Source organism: Lissotriton vulgaris, chromosome 1_1, assembly GCF_964263255.1.
Source record: "Lissotriton vulgaris chromosome 1_1, aLisVul1.2, whole genome shotgun sequence".
In the NCBI taxonomy this organism is placed as follows: Eukaryota; Metazoa; Chordata; class Amphibia; order Caudata; family Salamandridae; genus Lissotriton; species Lissotriton vulgaris.
The window spans coordinates 1,954,658,891-1,954,674,009 of NC_141685.1; the positions used below are offsets into that span (position 1 = coordinate 1,954,658,891).

Genomic DNA, 15,119 nt, shown 5'->3' on the forward strand with positions numbered 1-15,119 from the left:
GTGCTTTTTATTTGTCCGTCTCTTTTATTATATCGACGTAAGTGGATGAGGCCAATCTGCCTACAACTATCCATTTTGTCTGCCACCGCATTTATAGACGCCATTTACAATCCACCAAATGAAATGTTTTGTCACAGGATTTTTAACTTTTTAATTTTTTTCTTAGATATTTAAAATTTCATATGGATGTTATGATTATCATTAGTGATTTTATCTGACTTTTTACAAGATTTTGTGTATTTGTAAACCATACTTTACTGTCCGAAAATGTATGTTTTATCTTTTTGTGCCTTCTTTTTATGTAGATCTCATTTGAGTTCCAAAATCATAAATAAATTGAACTTGAGTGGTGTACTGCAGAATAGAACATATAATCCCATTTCCACGGGTGAACATGCCTCATTGTACCTATAACCTCCAGTTCCTGCAAAAGTTCCTTGGTCTCCAATGACTTGTTTTTATTAGTTTCCCAGGTGGTTGATGACCTATCCAGGGACCCCGTAGTCACTGCATTAAAGTCTCCTATCATTAGTGTTGTGTCCTTTGCAAAAATGTTAGCTTTCCCTAGGGTTTTCTTCAAGAGGTCATCATACCCCTTGTGTTGCACATACAATGAATATTAGAGTACGGTTTGTCCATGATAATTTCCTTTACCATCACATATCTTCCCTCTTAGTCTATTGGGGTGTCCAGAACCACCACTTGAAGCGATCTAAAAGTCATAATTTCTTCTCCTCAAGCTTTATTTTGGATTGAAGAGTGAAGTTGTGTTGTGTATTGTTTAGACTTCAATCTGGCTGTGTCCACTTTCTTGAGATTTGTCTCTTGAAGATCCACTATGTCAGCATGTTGCTCAGCTAGCAAGGCATAATCTTTTTGTGAAGAGACCAGGCACAGCAGCTGGATAATTATGTCCTCCATCTACATATAGAACTGCTGTACGAGTCTAGTGTGCGTTTGGTTGTATGGAGCTTGCTTGTATAAACTAAACCTTCCCCAACTCTTGTCCCAATTCAGTGAAAACCTTAGTGTGAAGACTCATCCTCTCCCCCTCTAAATTCCCACAACCATTAAATACCCCCTTCCTTCTCTTTTAATCCCCCCTTAAAATTTAGCTGTACTCCAGTCCAACTGATCCTCTTGTGGATGTAAGTCTTATGAGGGGTGATCTGGCTTCCTATTGATATCTCATTTGCATTTCCAGTGTACATTACTTTGCTTCTGGTTCTAATACCACTTCCAGTTATTGTCCATTATTGTCAGCCTTCTCCATCCCACACACCTCTGTGTTGCTTTCCACCAACCCATGACACCTTTTGTGGTGTTTCCCTTTCACCCCACCATGTTGCTTCCTCTACACACCAGTCCTCCTTGTTGCTTGCCCCCATTGCCCTGCAATTAAAACCTTGCGTAGGCATGCTCATACAGGCCTACAAAATGTTGCGACCACCACATCATCGCAGTTTTTATTAAAGCTTTTTTTTTGCTTTTACCATGCTGCTCAGATCCTGAATGCTTTCAACCATTGGCAAAGCCAAGACCTATTGTTTTTACCAATGCTTGCTTTGAAGCATAAAGCCACTTTCTGAGTCTGAGTCTCATACATGTTTCTCATATGTACTTTTTCCTATGAAAATAAGGTAGGGAATAGGGACTAAGGGTTTCTGGAGCAGAAATTAATTGCAAATTTTGGGAACATCCAAAAACGTATTTTCTTTGGCTGTTCACAAACATTTCCCTGGCACATTCCCTCCCAGGGATAAGAGATTTACTGCTGTCAAAGGGAGGAGTGAATCAATTTCCAGTGTGGGAAAGAGTAAGGAAAATCATCAAAATTTTGGGATGCACGCGTGAGGGATAGAAAAAATTAAACCGTTTCAGTTTGCAATTGTACTTATGCAAAACGTTCTGCCATGCATAAATGTGTACCAGGTACGTTTTACACATGCAGAAATTTCTTTGCATTGTCATAAATGGGAATTTACAAACGTTTTCTCACAGTACCCTTGGAATTTTGTGGCTGCTGCAGCTTCCCAGTTGCAGTTTTGGAACAAGTTTATAAATTTTACCAAAAATCTGAAAGTTACTGCACACTTGCAAGGAAGTCTCTAAAAGTAAATGGCTATTTTTTCTTATTGGCTTTTCTGTTTCAAAACCACATCTTAATAAGGATACCTGTTGATCCCATGTCACAGTGAAACTTCATTTCTAATCATGATTTAATTTACAGATCAGTGCATTTTGGGATTTGTAGCCTTAGTTTTGTGTACTTGAACTAATTCATATAATTACACCTGAAAGTTATTTGTTGAAGGAAGGTTTAAGACTGAAAATGTTGTATCACGAGGACCTGGAGCAACCCTTCTTTTAAATCTTAGGCCGTTTTATTAATTACAGTTTTTAATCTACAGCCTTTGAGTGACTAGGCCTCTAGTAGGCTCACTGGAAGCCATCTTCAGAATCCTAGACCAAGAAGAAAGGGAGGGATGGAGGGCATGCCCATCTATAAAAATACAAGTCATAGAGAACTTATCTAAAAATATTTGAATCATTAGTAGAGCTATAGGCTTGGTTTAAAATATAATGAAATGATTACAATACCTCTTTCTAGACAGAGTATTAGGATGAGATAATCATTTTCTACTCTTCTTAATGAAAGATTGGGCTAAGGAACGTAGTGTAAGTACACGTTACAGACTGTGACTTTTGTTTGCATTCCTAGTTTCATCAGCCCAATTTCACTTAAAAGGATTTCACCTTCAACCCTTCTCTAATGTTTGTGTGCTTATATTTTAGTTGTGGCAAAAAGCTGTAAATTAAAGGCCTACATAGGCTTCAGGAATGAGCCCTAAGGAAGCGACAGAACTTCAAATGTTTCTGGTCCCTTACTCTTTAAATAAAGAGGGCTAAGAGTGCAAACGGCAGATATATTTTTCCTGTGATTACATTGATGCGTTCTTGTGTGACACATGTGGCTGATTAGTTTATCCGCAGAACAGTAACAGGAGAATTTTGTAGTATTCTTTATTTTTTTCAGTTTGCTGCGAGATTTGCTGAGAAAAGTATTACTAAGGGGTGAATTTCATGATATTGTCCTGTTGAACAGGCTACTTGTTGGTGCTAAGAAGCTGAAAACGTGTATTTTAATGAAGTTCTCTTAATGATAACTGGCCTATATAAGTTAAACAAAAAAACTTTTTGTTTTGCCTTAATATATTCTTTGTCAGGGCTTGAGGAACGACTTGAAGGCTGCCCTGGATAAGATTGACCAGCAGTACTTGCATGAACTTGTGGCAGGCCCGGAACCGGGAGAAGAGGATACCCAGAATGACCTGAAAGTTCATGAAGAGAATACCACAATCGAGGAGCTGGAGGTAGATACAGAGTAAAGCGCAAGCATATAAAAAGATGCCTTTTTGATTTAGACAGTCTCTTTAGATTTGGTGGAATCGCAGCAGTGCGTTGATATTGGAAATTACCCTGTGAGTTATACTTTTTGGGATACTGCAGCATCTCAGACAAAGCCCACATGGCTATTAGGTCATCACAGTGTCTACTAGTTTGGCTGGAACATTTACCAACTTGGTTGTGAAATACTGGTCTGAGTTGAAGCCGAGATTGGGTAACTTATTAAAGTGCACCCCATCATTGTTTCCTTCCATTAAACAGGATACGGGGGACTCTCTTCTTAACCCTGTACGTTATTTTTTGTATCACTGAGCTGTCCTATTCCTGTTAAAACCTGGCCTTGCTTATTTGCTTTCCAAGCAATAACTAGCAGTCTCGTTTGTTACCCTGACATATGATAGCAGACCTTTCGATGTAACTCTAGATGTCACGTCACTTCCTTTTGTAGGAGCCTGATACTTGCATGCGTTTTTCCCCTCAGGTTAAGATGACTAATTATTCCTCTGTACTCCTACTATTTCTTATGTTCCCGCATATTCATTCTCTGTATCACAGCTAGCAACATTTCTGAAGATCTTCTCAGTCAGAAGCCCCCAAATAGATCTTCATATTACCTGTGTCAAAAGTAGCTTGTTAAATGATCTGACAGGATTTAGCAGAAAGCCAATAAGTCTTGCCTCCGTGGCTTTTTTTGCTTTGCCAATGGTTTTTAGCCATGCTGCCCAGAACCGCATACAAAATGATACAGCCACTATTTTTTAGGCCGAGCCTAGGCAGCGCATGCGCTGTGCCTGTGAGACATGCTGTATTCAATCCGCCCCATGTCTTTTTTTTTTTCGTCCCTTCGATTGTCCTTTAAAAATGCTTAATCGCTAGTGGTGAATTCTTCCTCTTTATCCCTCCTTTTTGTGTTTTGTTTCCTTCCACGGAGCACCGCCCAAGTACTGCTATCTTTACGCTTCAGTGTTTGTGTTCGTTCTGTGGGACTACTTTTTTCTTTGTTTCCTGCTTGTGTTACACTGTTCAGCTTCGGCCCCTGTCCCTGCATGCATTTTATTGCATCTGCCGTAGTTCACTTACTCTCCATTTGCTGTCCCCCCACCATCACCTCCCGCCCATTCCTGCTTGCCACGCTAAATTCCTGATACTGTATACAAAGCCTCTCTCTTCTCTATCCCAGATCCACTCCTCCCCCAACCCTGCTTTTTCCATTACTGCTTCTTTGTTAAAGACTGCTTCTCGAGCGCATGTCCACAACTTGTTTGTAGACCCCCCATGTTTCTCATGGTGTCCTGTTCTTAATTAGCTCTCGCTGCTGGTCTCTACCACATACTGTTTCCACCAAGAACCCTTGTTTCAACAGCCGGGCACCTCTGCTGTAAAGCCTCACTCCGCCCCATTATTAGCATTGGCTTGGTTTGTGTGTAGCACAGCATCACGATGCTGTGCTTTAAAGTGAATATGTTGTTGATTGTGCATGAAGTTATATGCGAATGCATAGCGCAAGTGTTGTAAATAAAACATATGCTAAGTGCATTCTGCTCTGTGTTAAATACGGTTATCCCTTAACCCTCCCTTCAATGGTAAACCGCACCAGTTAGATGTTACAGCTATACTGATCCGATATTGAGTTCTTGCTTGTATGCTATTTTATATTTATGTAAAGCTCTAGGTGTTTGAACTTTTTAGGATGCAATGTTCAATTTGCTCACAGAGAGATATGCCAATGCTTCTCATGAGTGTTACTGCACTTTTACATTCAACTTAAAGCAGTTGATGTGAGTGCTCATTAGACACTCCAAGTGCTTTTTAAAACAAGCATTTGCAATGCAATGGGTCTCGCATTACTGAAAGTTTGAGCTATTGGCATTGTATTATTATTTGCAATGCCAATAGCTCAAACTTTCAGTAAGGTAAGACCTATTGCATTGCAAATGTTATTTTTTCTATGTATTTATGTATTAGGCAATTGCGGCAGCGCTTGCGCTGCCTAGACGAGACCTAAAAACAAGCAGAATGGGTGAGTCGAGCGCGAAAGTGAAACTGTATGCTGGCTTGCCAGCGAAAGCGGGACAGGCGATGTGCGCGTGGCTGGGCGTGCGCGTCCACAGACCACAATCTGCGCGTGCCCCAGCAACACCCGCGAGCGGCGATGATACCCCAGAGGCTGTCCGGCACTTTGAGAACATGCAGCACAATGTTTTGGAATAGCCCTGCACTTACCAGAGGGCGGACGATGTTCCTGTGAACCCCGCTTCTGCCACCTGTAGAGTTGGCTGAAGGTGGAAGTTCTGAGTGGCGAGCCTGCTGCCACTGTGGTTCTTCCCGCAGGGGAAAGAGGCCGGGTTTCAGGCGTGGCCCTGACAGCGTGAAGAGAGACTCCTGCAGCCCCGTTAATGGAGAGCAACAGCCAACTACCAAAACAAGCAGACCGGGTGAGTTGAGCGCGAAAGTGAAACTGTACGCTGGCTTGCCAGCGAAAGCGGGACAGGCGATGTGCGTGTTGCTGGACGTGCGCGTCCACAGACCACAATCTGCGCGTGCTCCGGTCTGTCTCCCTTGGGAAGAATCACGGTAACAATAGTTCTCGCTTGCGAGACCTAAAAAATTCTATTTTCCTTTCCCTTTCACTATTTTTCAGTTTGTGTAATTTATATTGTCAGGGTATATGTAGATAGCAACATTTGTTTCAGAGCGCCATTCTGACTCTGTGCAACTACACTACACATCACTCTATGCCATGCCACTCAACGCTACGGCATGCCAGGCCACTCCACGCAGTGCCACTCCTCGCAATTCCACTCTGCTCCACGTAACGCCACTCCATGCAACTGCACTCCACGCAACCTCAGTCCATTCTATGCAACCCCACTCCATTCTATGCAACCCCACTCCATTCTATGCAACCCCACTCCATTCTATGCAACCCCACTCCATTCTATGCAACCCCACTCCTCTCCAGGCAATGCCACTCTGCTCCAGGTAATGCCACTCTGCTCCAGGCAATGCCACTCTGCTCCAGGCAATGCCACTCTGCTCCAGGCAATGCCACTCTGCTCCAGGCAATGCCACTCTGCTCCAGGCAATGCCACTCCGCTCCACGCAATGCCACTCCGCTCACCGCATCACCACGCTTCTCAGTTCCACGCAACGCCTCTCCACTCTATGCAGAGGCACTCCACACAGCGCCTCTCCACGCAACGCCACTCTGCACATCGCCACTGCACGCAACGCCACTGTATGCAACACTACTCCACGCAATGCCACTCCACGCAATCTTACTCCACGAAATGACAGTCTGCTTTATGTAGTGCCACTCCGCTCAATGCATCGCCACTCTGCTCCAACACAAATCCTCGCAATGCCTCTCCGCTTTGTGCATTGCCACTCAATGCAACACCACTCCCCTTTATGCACTGCCACTCCACACAATGCCACTCCACTCTGCTCCAGGCAACGCCACTCTGCTCCACGCAATGCCACTTGTGCAGCACCATGCCACTCCACGGAACACCACTCTACACTATGCCACTGTACGCCACTCCACGCAGCTCCACTTCACACTACTGTACTCCATGCAACGCCACTCTACACACCGCCACTGCACGCATCGCTAATCTACGCATCGCTAATCTACGCATTGCTACTCCACGCAACGCTACTCCACGCAACGCTACTCCACACAATGCACTCCACTCCATTTTACTCCACGGAATGGCAGTCTGCTTTATGCAGTGCCACTCGCTCAATGCATCGCCACTTTATGCACTGCCACTCCACACAATGCCACTCCATGCAATGCCACTCTGCCTCACTACACACAATCCCACTCCACTCTTGCTCAATGCAACGCCACTCTGCTCTACGCAATGCCACTCACGCAGCACCATGCCACTCTACAGTATGCCACTGTACACCACACCACTCCGCTCCACTTCACACTACTGTACTCTACGCAATGCCACTCCACTTCCCGCCACTCCACTCTACACAACTGCACTCCATGCAACTGCAATCTAATCTACACCATACCACTCCACGCCGTGTCTCTCCTCGCAACTCCACATCACGCCACTACATGCAACGCTACTGCATGCCACGCTACTCAGCGCCACAACACTTCACTTTATGCTACCCCTCAACACTGTCACTCCGCTCGATGCAATGCCACTATGCTCTATGAAACACCATTCAGTGCCACTACACAACGCCACTCCACTCTAAGCCAAGCCACGCCTCTGCACTCTAACCCACTCCATGCAACAATACCCTAAGCAACTCCACCACTCTACGCAAAGTCTTCCGCCACTCTGCTCCATGCAGCGCCACTCAGCAACACGCCGCTCTGCGCCACGACACTCCTTGCAACTGTGTGCCAAACGCTGCCACTCTGCTCCACGCCACTCTGTTCCACGCCACTGTGCACCATACCATACCACACCACTCTGCTCCATGCCACTCTGCGCCGTGCCACTCCACACCACCCTGCGCCATGCCACTCCACACCACTCTGCGCCATGCCACGCCACTCCACGACAGTTCACTCCGCAACGCCACGCCATTTCACTCTGCCCCAGTCCACTCTGCGCCAGTCCACTCCACTCTGCGCCCCTTTGCTCTTCGCTCCTCTGCGCCACTCTGCTCTGCGCCAGTCCACACCATTCCACAATGCACCAGTCCTCTCCACTCTACGCCAGTCCACTCTACACCAGTCCACTCTTTTCCCAGTCCACTCTGCCCCACTCCACTCTGCCCCACTCCGCTCTGCCCCACTCCGCTCTGCCCCACTCCGCTCTGCTCTGCTCAGCCCCCCCTCCGCTCTGCCCCGCCCCTCTGCCCCGCCCCTCTCTGCCCCGCCCCTCTCCACCCTGCTCCGCCCCGCTCCACCCTGCTCCGCCCCGCTCCACCCTGCTCTGCCCCGCTCCACCCTGCTCTACCCTGCTCTACCCTGCTCTGCCCCGCTCTACCCTGCTCTACCCTGCTCTGCCCCACTCCACCCTGCTCTGCCCTGCTCCGCCCGCTCCGCCCTGCTCTACTCCACCCTGCTCTGCCCCACTCCTCCCTGCTCTACTCCACCCTGCTCTGCCCCACTCCACCCTGCTCTACTCCACTCTGCTCTGCCCCGCTCCACTCTGCTCGGCCCCGCTCGGCCCCGCTCGGCCCCGCTCGGCTCCGCTTCGCCCTGCTCGGCTCCGCTTCGCCCTGCTCGGCCCTGCTCTGCCCCGCTCCGCCCTGCTCTGCCCCGCTCCGCCCTGCTCTGCCCCGCTCCGCCCCGCTCCGCCCTGCTCTGCCCCGCTCCGCCCTGCTCTGCCCCGCTCCGCCCTGCTCTGCCCCGCTCCGCCCTGCTCTGCCCCGCTCCGCCCTGCTCTGCCCCGCTCCGCCCTGCTCTGCCCCGCTCCGCCCTGCTCTGCCCCGCTCCGCCCACCTCTGCCCCGCTCCGCCCTGCTCTGCCCCGCTCTGCCCTGCTCTGCCCCGCTCTGCCCTGCTCTGCCCCGCTCTGCCCTGCTCTGCCCCGCTCTGCCCCGCTCCGCCCTGCTCTGCCCCGCTCCGCCCTGCTCTGCCCCGCTCCGCCCTGCTCTGCCCCGCCCTGCTCTGCCCCACTCCGCCCTGCTCTACTCCACCCTGCTCTACTCCACCCTGCTCTACTCCACCCTGCTCTGCCCCACTCCGCTCTGCCCCACTCCGCTCTGCCCTACTCCGCTCTGCTCTGCCCCACTCCGCCCTGCTCTACCCTGCTCTGCCCCACTCCGCCCTGCCCCACTCCACCCTGCTCTGCCCCACTCCACCCTGCTCTACTCCACTCTGCTCTGCCCGCTCCACTCTGCTCTGCTCCACTCTGCCCCACTCCACTCTGCCCCACTCCACTCTGCCCCACTCCACTCTGCCCCGCCCCACTCCACTCTGCCCCACTCCACTCTGCCCCACTCCGCTCTGCCCCACTCTGCTCTGCTCTGCCCCACTCTGCTCTGCTCTGCCCCACTCTGCTCTGCTCTGCCCCACTCTGCTCTGCTCTGCCCCACTCTGCTTTGCCCCACTCTGCTCTGCTCTGCCCCACTCTGCTCTGCTCTGCCCCACTCTGCTCTGCTCTGCCCCACTCTGCTCTGCCCCACTCTGCTCTGCCCCGCTCTGCTCTGCTCTGCCCCACTCCGCTCTGCCCCGCTCTGCCCCGCTCTGCCCCGCTCTGCCCCGCTCTGCCCCGCTCTGCCCCGCTCCGCTCTGCTCTGCCCCACTCCGCTCTGCCCCACTCCGCTCTGCCCCACTCCGCTCTGCCCCACTCCGCTCTGCCCCACTCCGCTCTGCCCCACTCTGCTCTGTCCCACTCCGCTCTGCCCCACTCCGCTCTGCTCTGCCCCACTCCGCTCTGCTCTGCCCCACTCCGCTCTGCCCCACTCCGCTCTGCTCTGCCCCACTCCGCTCTGCCCCACTCCGCTCTGCTCTGCCCCACTCCGCTCTGCTCTGCCCCACTCCGCTCTGCTCTGCCCCACTCCGCTCTGCTCTGCCCCACTCCGCTCTGCTCTGCCCCACTCCGCTCTGCTCTGCCCCACTCTGCTCTGCCCCACTCTGCCCCGCTCTGCCCCGCTCTGCCCGCTCTGCCCCGCTCTGCCCCGCTCCGCTCTGCCCCGCTCTGCCCCACTCTGCTCTGCCCCACTCTGCTCTGCCCCGCTCTGCTCTGCTCTACTCTGCTCTGCTCTGCTCTACTCTGCTCTGCCCCACTCTGCTCTGCTCTGCCCCACTCTGCTCTGCTCTGCCCCCCTCTGCTCTGCCCCGCTCTGCTCTGCCCCGCCCCACCCGGCTCTGCTCCACTCTGCTCTGCTCTGCCCCACTCTGCTCTGCCCCACTCTGCTCTGCTCTGCCCCACTCTGCTCTGCCCCGCTCTGCCCCGCTCCGCCCTGCTCTACTCCGCCCTGCTCTGCCCCACTCCGCCCTGCTCTGCCCCACTCCAACCTGCTCTGCCCCAATCCGCCCTGCTCTACTCCACCCTGCTCTGCCCCGCTCCGCCCTGCTCTGCCCCACTCCACCCTGCTCTGCCCCACTCCACTCTGCTCATATCCACCCTGCTCTGCCCCACTCCGCCCTGCTCTACTCCACCCTGCTCTGCCCCACTCCACCCTGCTCTACTCCACTCTGCCCCACTCTGCTCTGCCCCACTCTGCTCTGCCCCACTCCACTCTGCTCTGCCCCACTCCACTCTGCTCTGCCCCACTCCACTCTGCTCTGCCCCACTCCACTCTGCTCTGCCCCACTCTGCTCTGCCCTACTCTGCTCTGCCCCACTCTGCTCTGCCCCACTCTGCTCTGCTCTGCCCCACTCTGCTCTGCTCTGCCCCACTCTGCTCTGCTCTGCCCCACTCTGCTCTGCTCTGCCCCGCTCTGCTCTGCTCTGCCCCGCTCTGCTCTGCTCTGCCCCGCTCTGCTCTGCTCTGCCCCGCTCTGCTCCGCTCTGCTCTGCTCTGCCCCGCTCTGCTCTGCTCTGCCCCGCTCTGCTCTGCTCTGCCCCGCTCTGCTCTGCTCTGCCCCGCTCTGCTCTGCTCTGCCCCGCTCTGCTCTGCTCTGCCCCGCTCTGCTCTGCCCCGCTCTGCTCTGCCCCGCTCTGCTCTGCCCCGCTCCGCTCTGCTCTGCCCCGCTCCGCTCTGCTCTGCCCCGCTCCGCTCTGCTCTGCCCCGCTCCGCTCTGCCCCACTCCGCTCTGCTCTGCCCCACTCCGCTCTGCTCTGCCCCACTCCGCTCTGCTCTGCCCCACTCTGCTCTGCCCCACTCTGCTCTGCCCCACTCTGCTCTACTCTGCCCCACTCTGCTCTGCTCTACTCTGCTCTGCCCCACTCTGCTCTGCTCTGCCCCATCTGCTCTGCTCCACTCTGCTCTGCCCCACTCTGCTCTGCCCCACACTGCTCTGCTCTGCCCCACTCTGCTCTGCCCCACTCTGCTCTGCTCTGCCCCACTCTGCTCTGCTCTGCCCCGCTCTGTTCTGCTCTGCCCCGCTCTGCTCTGCCCCGCTCCGCTCTGCCCCGCTCCGCTCTGCTCTGCTCCGCTCTGCTCTGCCCCGCTCTGCTCTGCCCCGCTCCACTCTGCTCTGCTCTGCCCCACTCTGCTCTGCCCCACTCTGCTCTGCCCCACTCTGCTCTGCTCTGCCCCACTCTGCTCTGCCCCACTCTGCTCTGCTCTGCCCCACTCTGCTCTGCCCCACTCTGCTCTGCCCCACTCTGCCCCACTCTGCTCTGCTCTGCTCTTCCCTGCTCTGCTCTGCCCCACTCTGCTCTGCTCTGCCCCGCTCTGCTCTGCCCCACTCTGCTCTGCTCTGCCCCACTCTGCTCTGCTCTGCCCCGCTCTGCCCTGCTCTGCTCTGCCCTGCTCTGCCCCGCTCTGCTCTGCCCCGCTCTGCTCTGCCCCGCTCTGCTCTGCCCCGCTCTGCTCTGCCCCACTCTGCTCTGCTCTGCCCCACTCTGCTCTGCTCTGCCCACCTCTGCTCTGCCCCGCTCTGCTCTGCCCCGCCCCACTCTGCTCTGCTCTGCCCCCCTCTGCTCTGCCCCCCTCTGCTCTGCCCCGCCCCACTCGGCTCTTCCCCACCCGGCTCTGCCCTGCTCTGCCCCACTCTGCTCTGCTCTGCCCCGCTATACTCTGCTCTGCCCCGCTCTGCTATACTCTGCTCTGCCCCGCTCTGCTCTACTCTGCTCTGCCCCGCTCTGCCCCACTCTGCTCTGCCCCACTCTGCTCTGCTCTGCCCCACTCTGCTCTGCTCTGCCCTGCTCTGCCCCACTCTGCTCTGCCCCACTCTGCTCTGCTCTGCCCCACTCTGCTCTGCTCTGCCCCACTCTGCTCTGCCCCACTCTGCTCTGCCCCACTCTGCTCTGCCCCACTCTGCTCTGCCCCACTCTGCTCTGCCCCACTCTGCTCTGCCCCACTCTGCTCTGCCCCTCTCTGCTCTGCCCCTCTCTGCTCTGCCCCTCTCTGCTCTGCTCTGCCCCACTCTGCTCTGCCCCACTCTGCTCTGCTCTGCCCCACTCTGCTCTGCTCTGCCCCACTCTGCTCTGCTCTGCCCCGCTCGGCTCTGCCCCGCTCTGCTCTGCTCTGCCCCACTCTGCTCTGCCCCACTCTGCTCTGCTCTGCCCCACTCTGCTCTGCTCTGCCCCACTCTGCTCTGCTCTGCCCCACTCTGCTCTGCTCTGCCCCGCTCTGCCCCGCTCTGCTCTGCTCTGCCCCGCTCTGCTCTGCCCCGCTCTGCTCTGCCCCGCTCTGCCCCGCTCTGCTCTGCCCCGCTCTGCTCTGCCCCGCTCTGCTCTGCCCCGCTCTGCTCTGCCCCGCTCTGCTCTGCCCCGCTCTGCTCTGCCCCACTCTGCTCTGGTCTGCCCCACTCCAACCTGCTCTGCCCCCCTCTGCTCTGCCCCGCTCTGCCCCGCCCCACTCTGCTCTGCTCTGCCCCACTCTGCTCTGCTCTGCCCCACTCTGCTCTGCTCTGCCCCACTCTGCTCTGCCCCACTCTGCTCTGCCCCACTCTGCTCTTCCCCACTCTGCTCTTCCCCACTCTGCTCTGCCCCACTCTGCTCTGCCCCACTCTGCTCTGCCCCACTCTGCTCTGCCCCACTCTGCTCTGCCCCACTCTGCTCTGCCCCACTCTGCTCTGCCCCACTCTGCTCTGCCCCACTCTGCTCTGCCCCACTCTGCTCTGCCCCACTCTGCTCTGCCCCACTCTGCTCTGCCCCACTCTGCTCTGCCCCACTCTGCTCTCCCACTCTGCTCTGCCCCACTCTGCTCTGCTCTGCCCCACTCTGCTCTGCTCTGCCCCACTCTGCTCTGCTCTGCCCCACTCTGCTCTGCTCTGCCCCACTCTGCTCTGCTCTGCCCCACTCTGCTCTGCTCTGCCCCACTCTGCTCTGCTCTGCCCCACTCTGCTCTGCTCCGCTCCACTTGGCTCTGCCCTGCTCTGCCCTGCTCTGCCCTGCTCTGCCCCGCTCTGCTGTACTCTGCTCTGCCCCACTCTGCTCTGCTCTGCCCCACTCTGCGCTGCTCTGCCCCACTCTGCTCTGCTCTGCCCCACTCTGCTCTGCTCTGCCCCACTCTGCTCTGCTCTGCCCCACTCTGCTCTGCTCTGCCCCGCTCTGCTATACTCTGCTCTGCCCCGCTCTGCTATACTCTGCTCTGCCCCGCTCTGCTATACTCTGCTCTGCCCTGCTCTGCTCTACTCTGCCCCGCTCTGCCCCACTCTGCTCTGCTCTGCCCTGCCCCACTCTGCTCTGCTCTGCCCCACTCTGCTCTGCTCTGCTCTGCCCTGCCCCACTCTGCTCTGCCCCACTCTGCTCTGCTCTGCCCCACTCTGCTCTGCTCTGCCCCACTCTGCTCTGCTCTGCCCCACTCTGCTCTGCCCGACTCTGCTCTGCTCTGCCCCACTCTGCTCTGCTCTGCCCCACTCTGCTCTGCCCCACTCTGCTCTGCTCTGCCCCACTCTGCTCTGCTCTGCCCCACTCTGCTCTGCTCTGCCCCACTCTGCTCTGCCCTGCCCCACTCTGCTCTGCCCCACTCTGCTCTGCCCCACTCTGCTCTGCTCTGCCCCACTCTGCTCTGCCCCACTCTGCTCTGCTCTGCCCCACTCTGCTCTGCTCTGCCCCACTCTGCTCTGCTCTGCCCCACTCTGCTCTGCCCCACTCTGCTCTGCCCCACTCTGCTCCACTCTGCTCTGCTCCACTCTGCTCTGCCCCACTCTGCTCTGCCCCACTCTGCTCTGCCCCACTCTGCTCTGCCCCACTCTGCTCTGCCCCACTCTGCTCTACCCCACTCTGCTCTACCCCACTCTGCTCTGCCCCACTCTGCTCTGCTCTGCCCCACTCTGCTCTGCTCCACTCCACTTGGCTCTGCCCCACCCGGCTCTGCTCTGCTCTGCCCCGCTCTGCTCTGCCCCGCTCTGCTCTGCCCCGCTCTGCTCTGCTCTGCCCCGCTCTGCTCTACTCTGCTCTGCCCCGCTCTGCTCTACTCTGCTCTGCCCCGCTCTGCTCTACTCTGCCCCACTCTGCTCTGCTCTACTCTGCTCTGCCCCACTCTGCTCTGCCCCACTCTGCTCTGCCCCACTCTGCTCTGCCCCACTCTGCTCTACTCTGCTCTGCCCCGCCCCGCTCTGCTCTGCCCGGCTCTGCTCTGCTCCTCTCTGCTCTGCCCCGCTCTGCTCTGCCCCGCTCTGCCCCACTCTGCTCTGCCCCACTCTGCCCCGCTCTGCCCTGCCCCGCTCTGCCCCGCCCCGCTCTGCTCTGCCCCGCTCTGCTCTGCCCCGCTCTGCTCTGCCCCGCTCTGCCCCACTCTGCTCTGCCCCACTCTGCTCTGCTCTGCCCCACTCTGCTCTGCCCCACTCTGCTCTGCCCCACTCTGCTCTGCTCTGCCCCACTCTGCTCTGCTCTGCCCCACTCTGCTCTGCTCTGCCCCACTCTGCTCTGCTCTGCCCCACTCTGCTCTGCCCCACTCTGCTCTGCTCTGCCCCACTCTGCTCTGCTCTGCCCCACTCTGCTCTGCTCTGCCCCACTCTGCTCTGCCCCACTCTGCTCTGCCCCACTCTGCTCTGCCCCACTCTGCTCTGCCCCACTCTGCCCTGCCCCACTCTGCTCTGCCCCACTCTGCTCTGCTCTGCCCCACTCTGCTCTGCCCCACTCTGCTCTGCCCCACTCTGCTCTGCCCCACTCTGCTCTGCCCCACTCTGCTCTGCTCTGCCCCACTCTGCTCTGCTCTGCCCCAC

At 56.0% G+C, this 15,119-nt stretch overlaps 1 protein-coding gene across 1 annotated transcript in view; it reads left to right on the forward strand.

The window, feature by feature from the left end:
• The window catches only part of PRPF18 (pre-mRNA processing factor 18), a 195,898-nt gene that overhangs the window by 87,190 nt on the left and 93,589 nt on the right, over positions 1–15,119 (forward strand). The window contains exon 6 of the mRNA XM_086933196.1: positions 3,228–3,374. Coding sequence (XP_086789322.1) covers positions 3,228–3,374 — 147 coding nt within the window. The remainder of the gene's footprint in view (positions 1–3,227; positions 3,375–15,119) is intronic.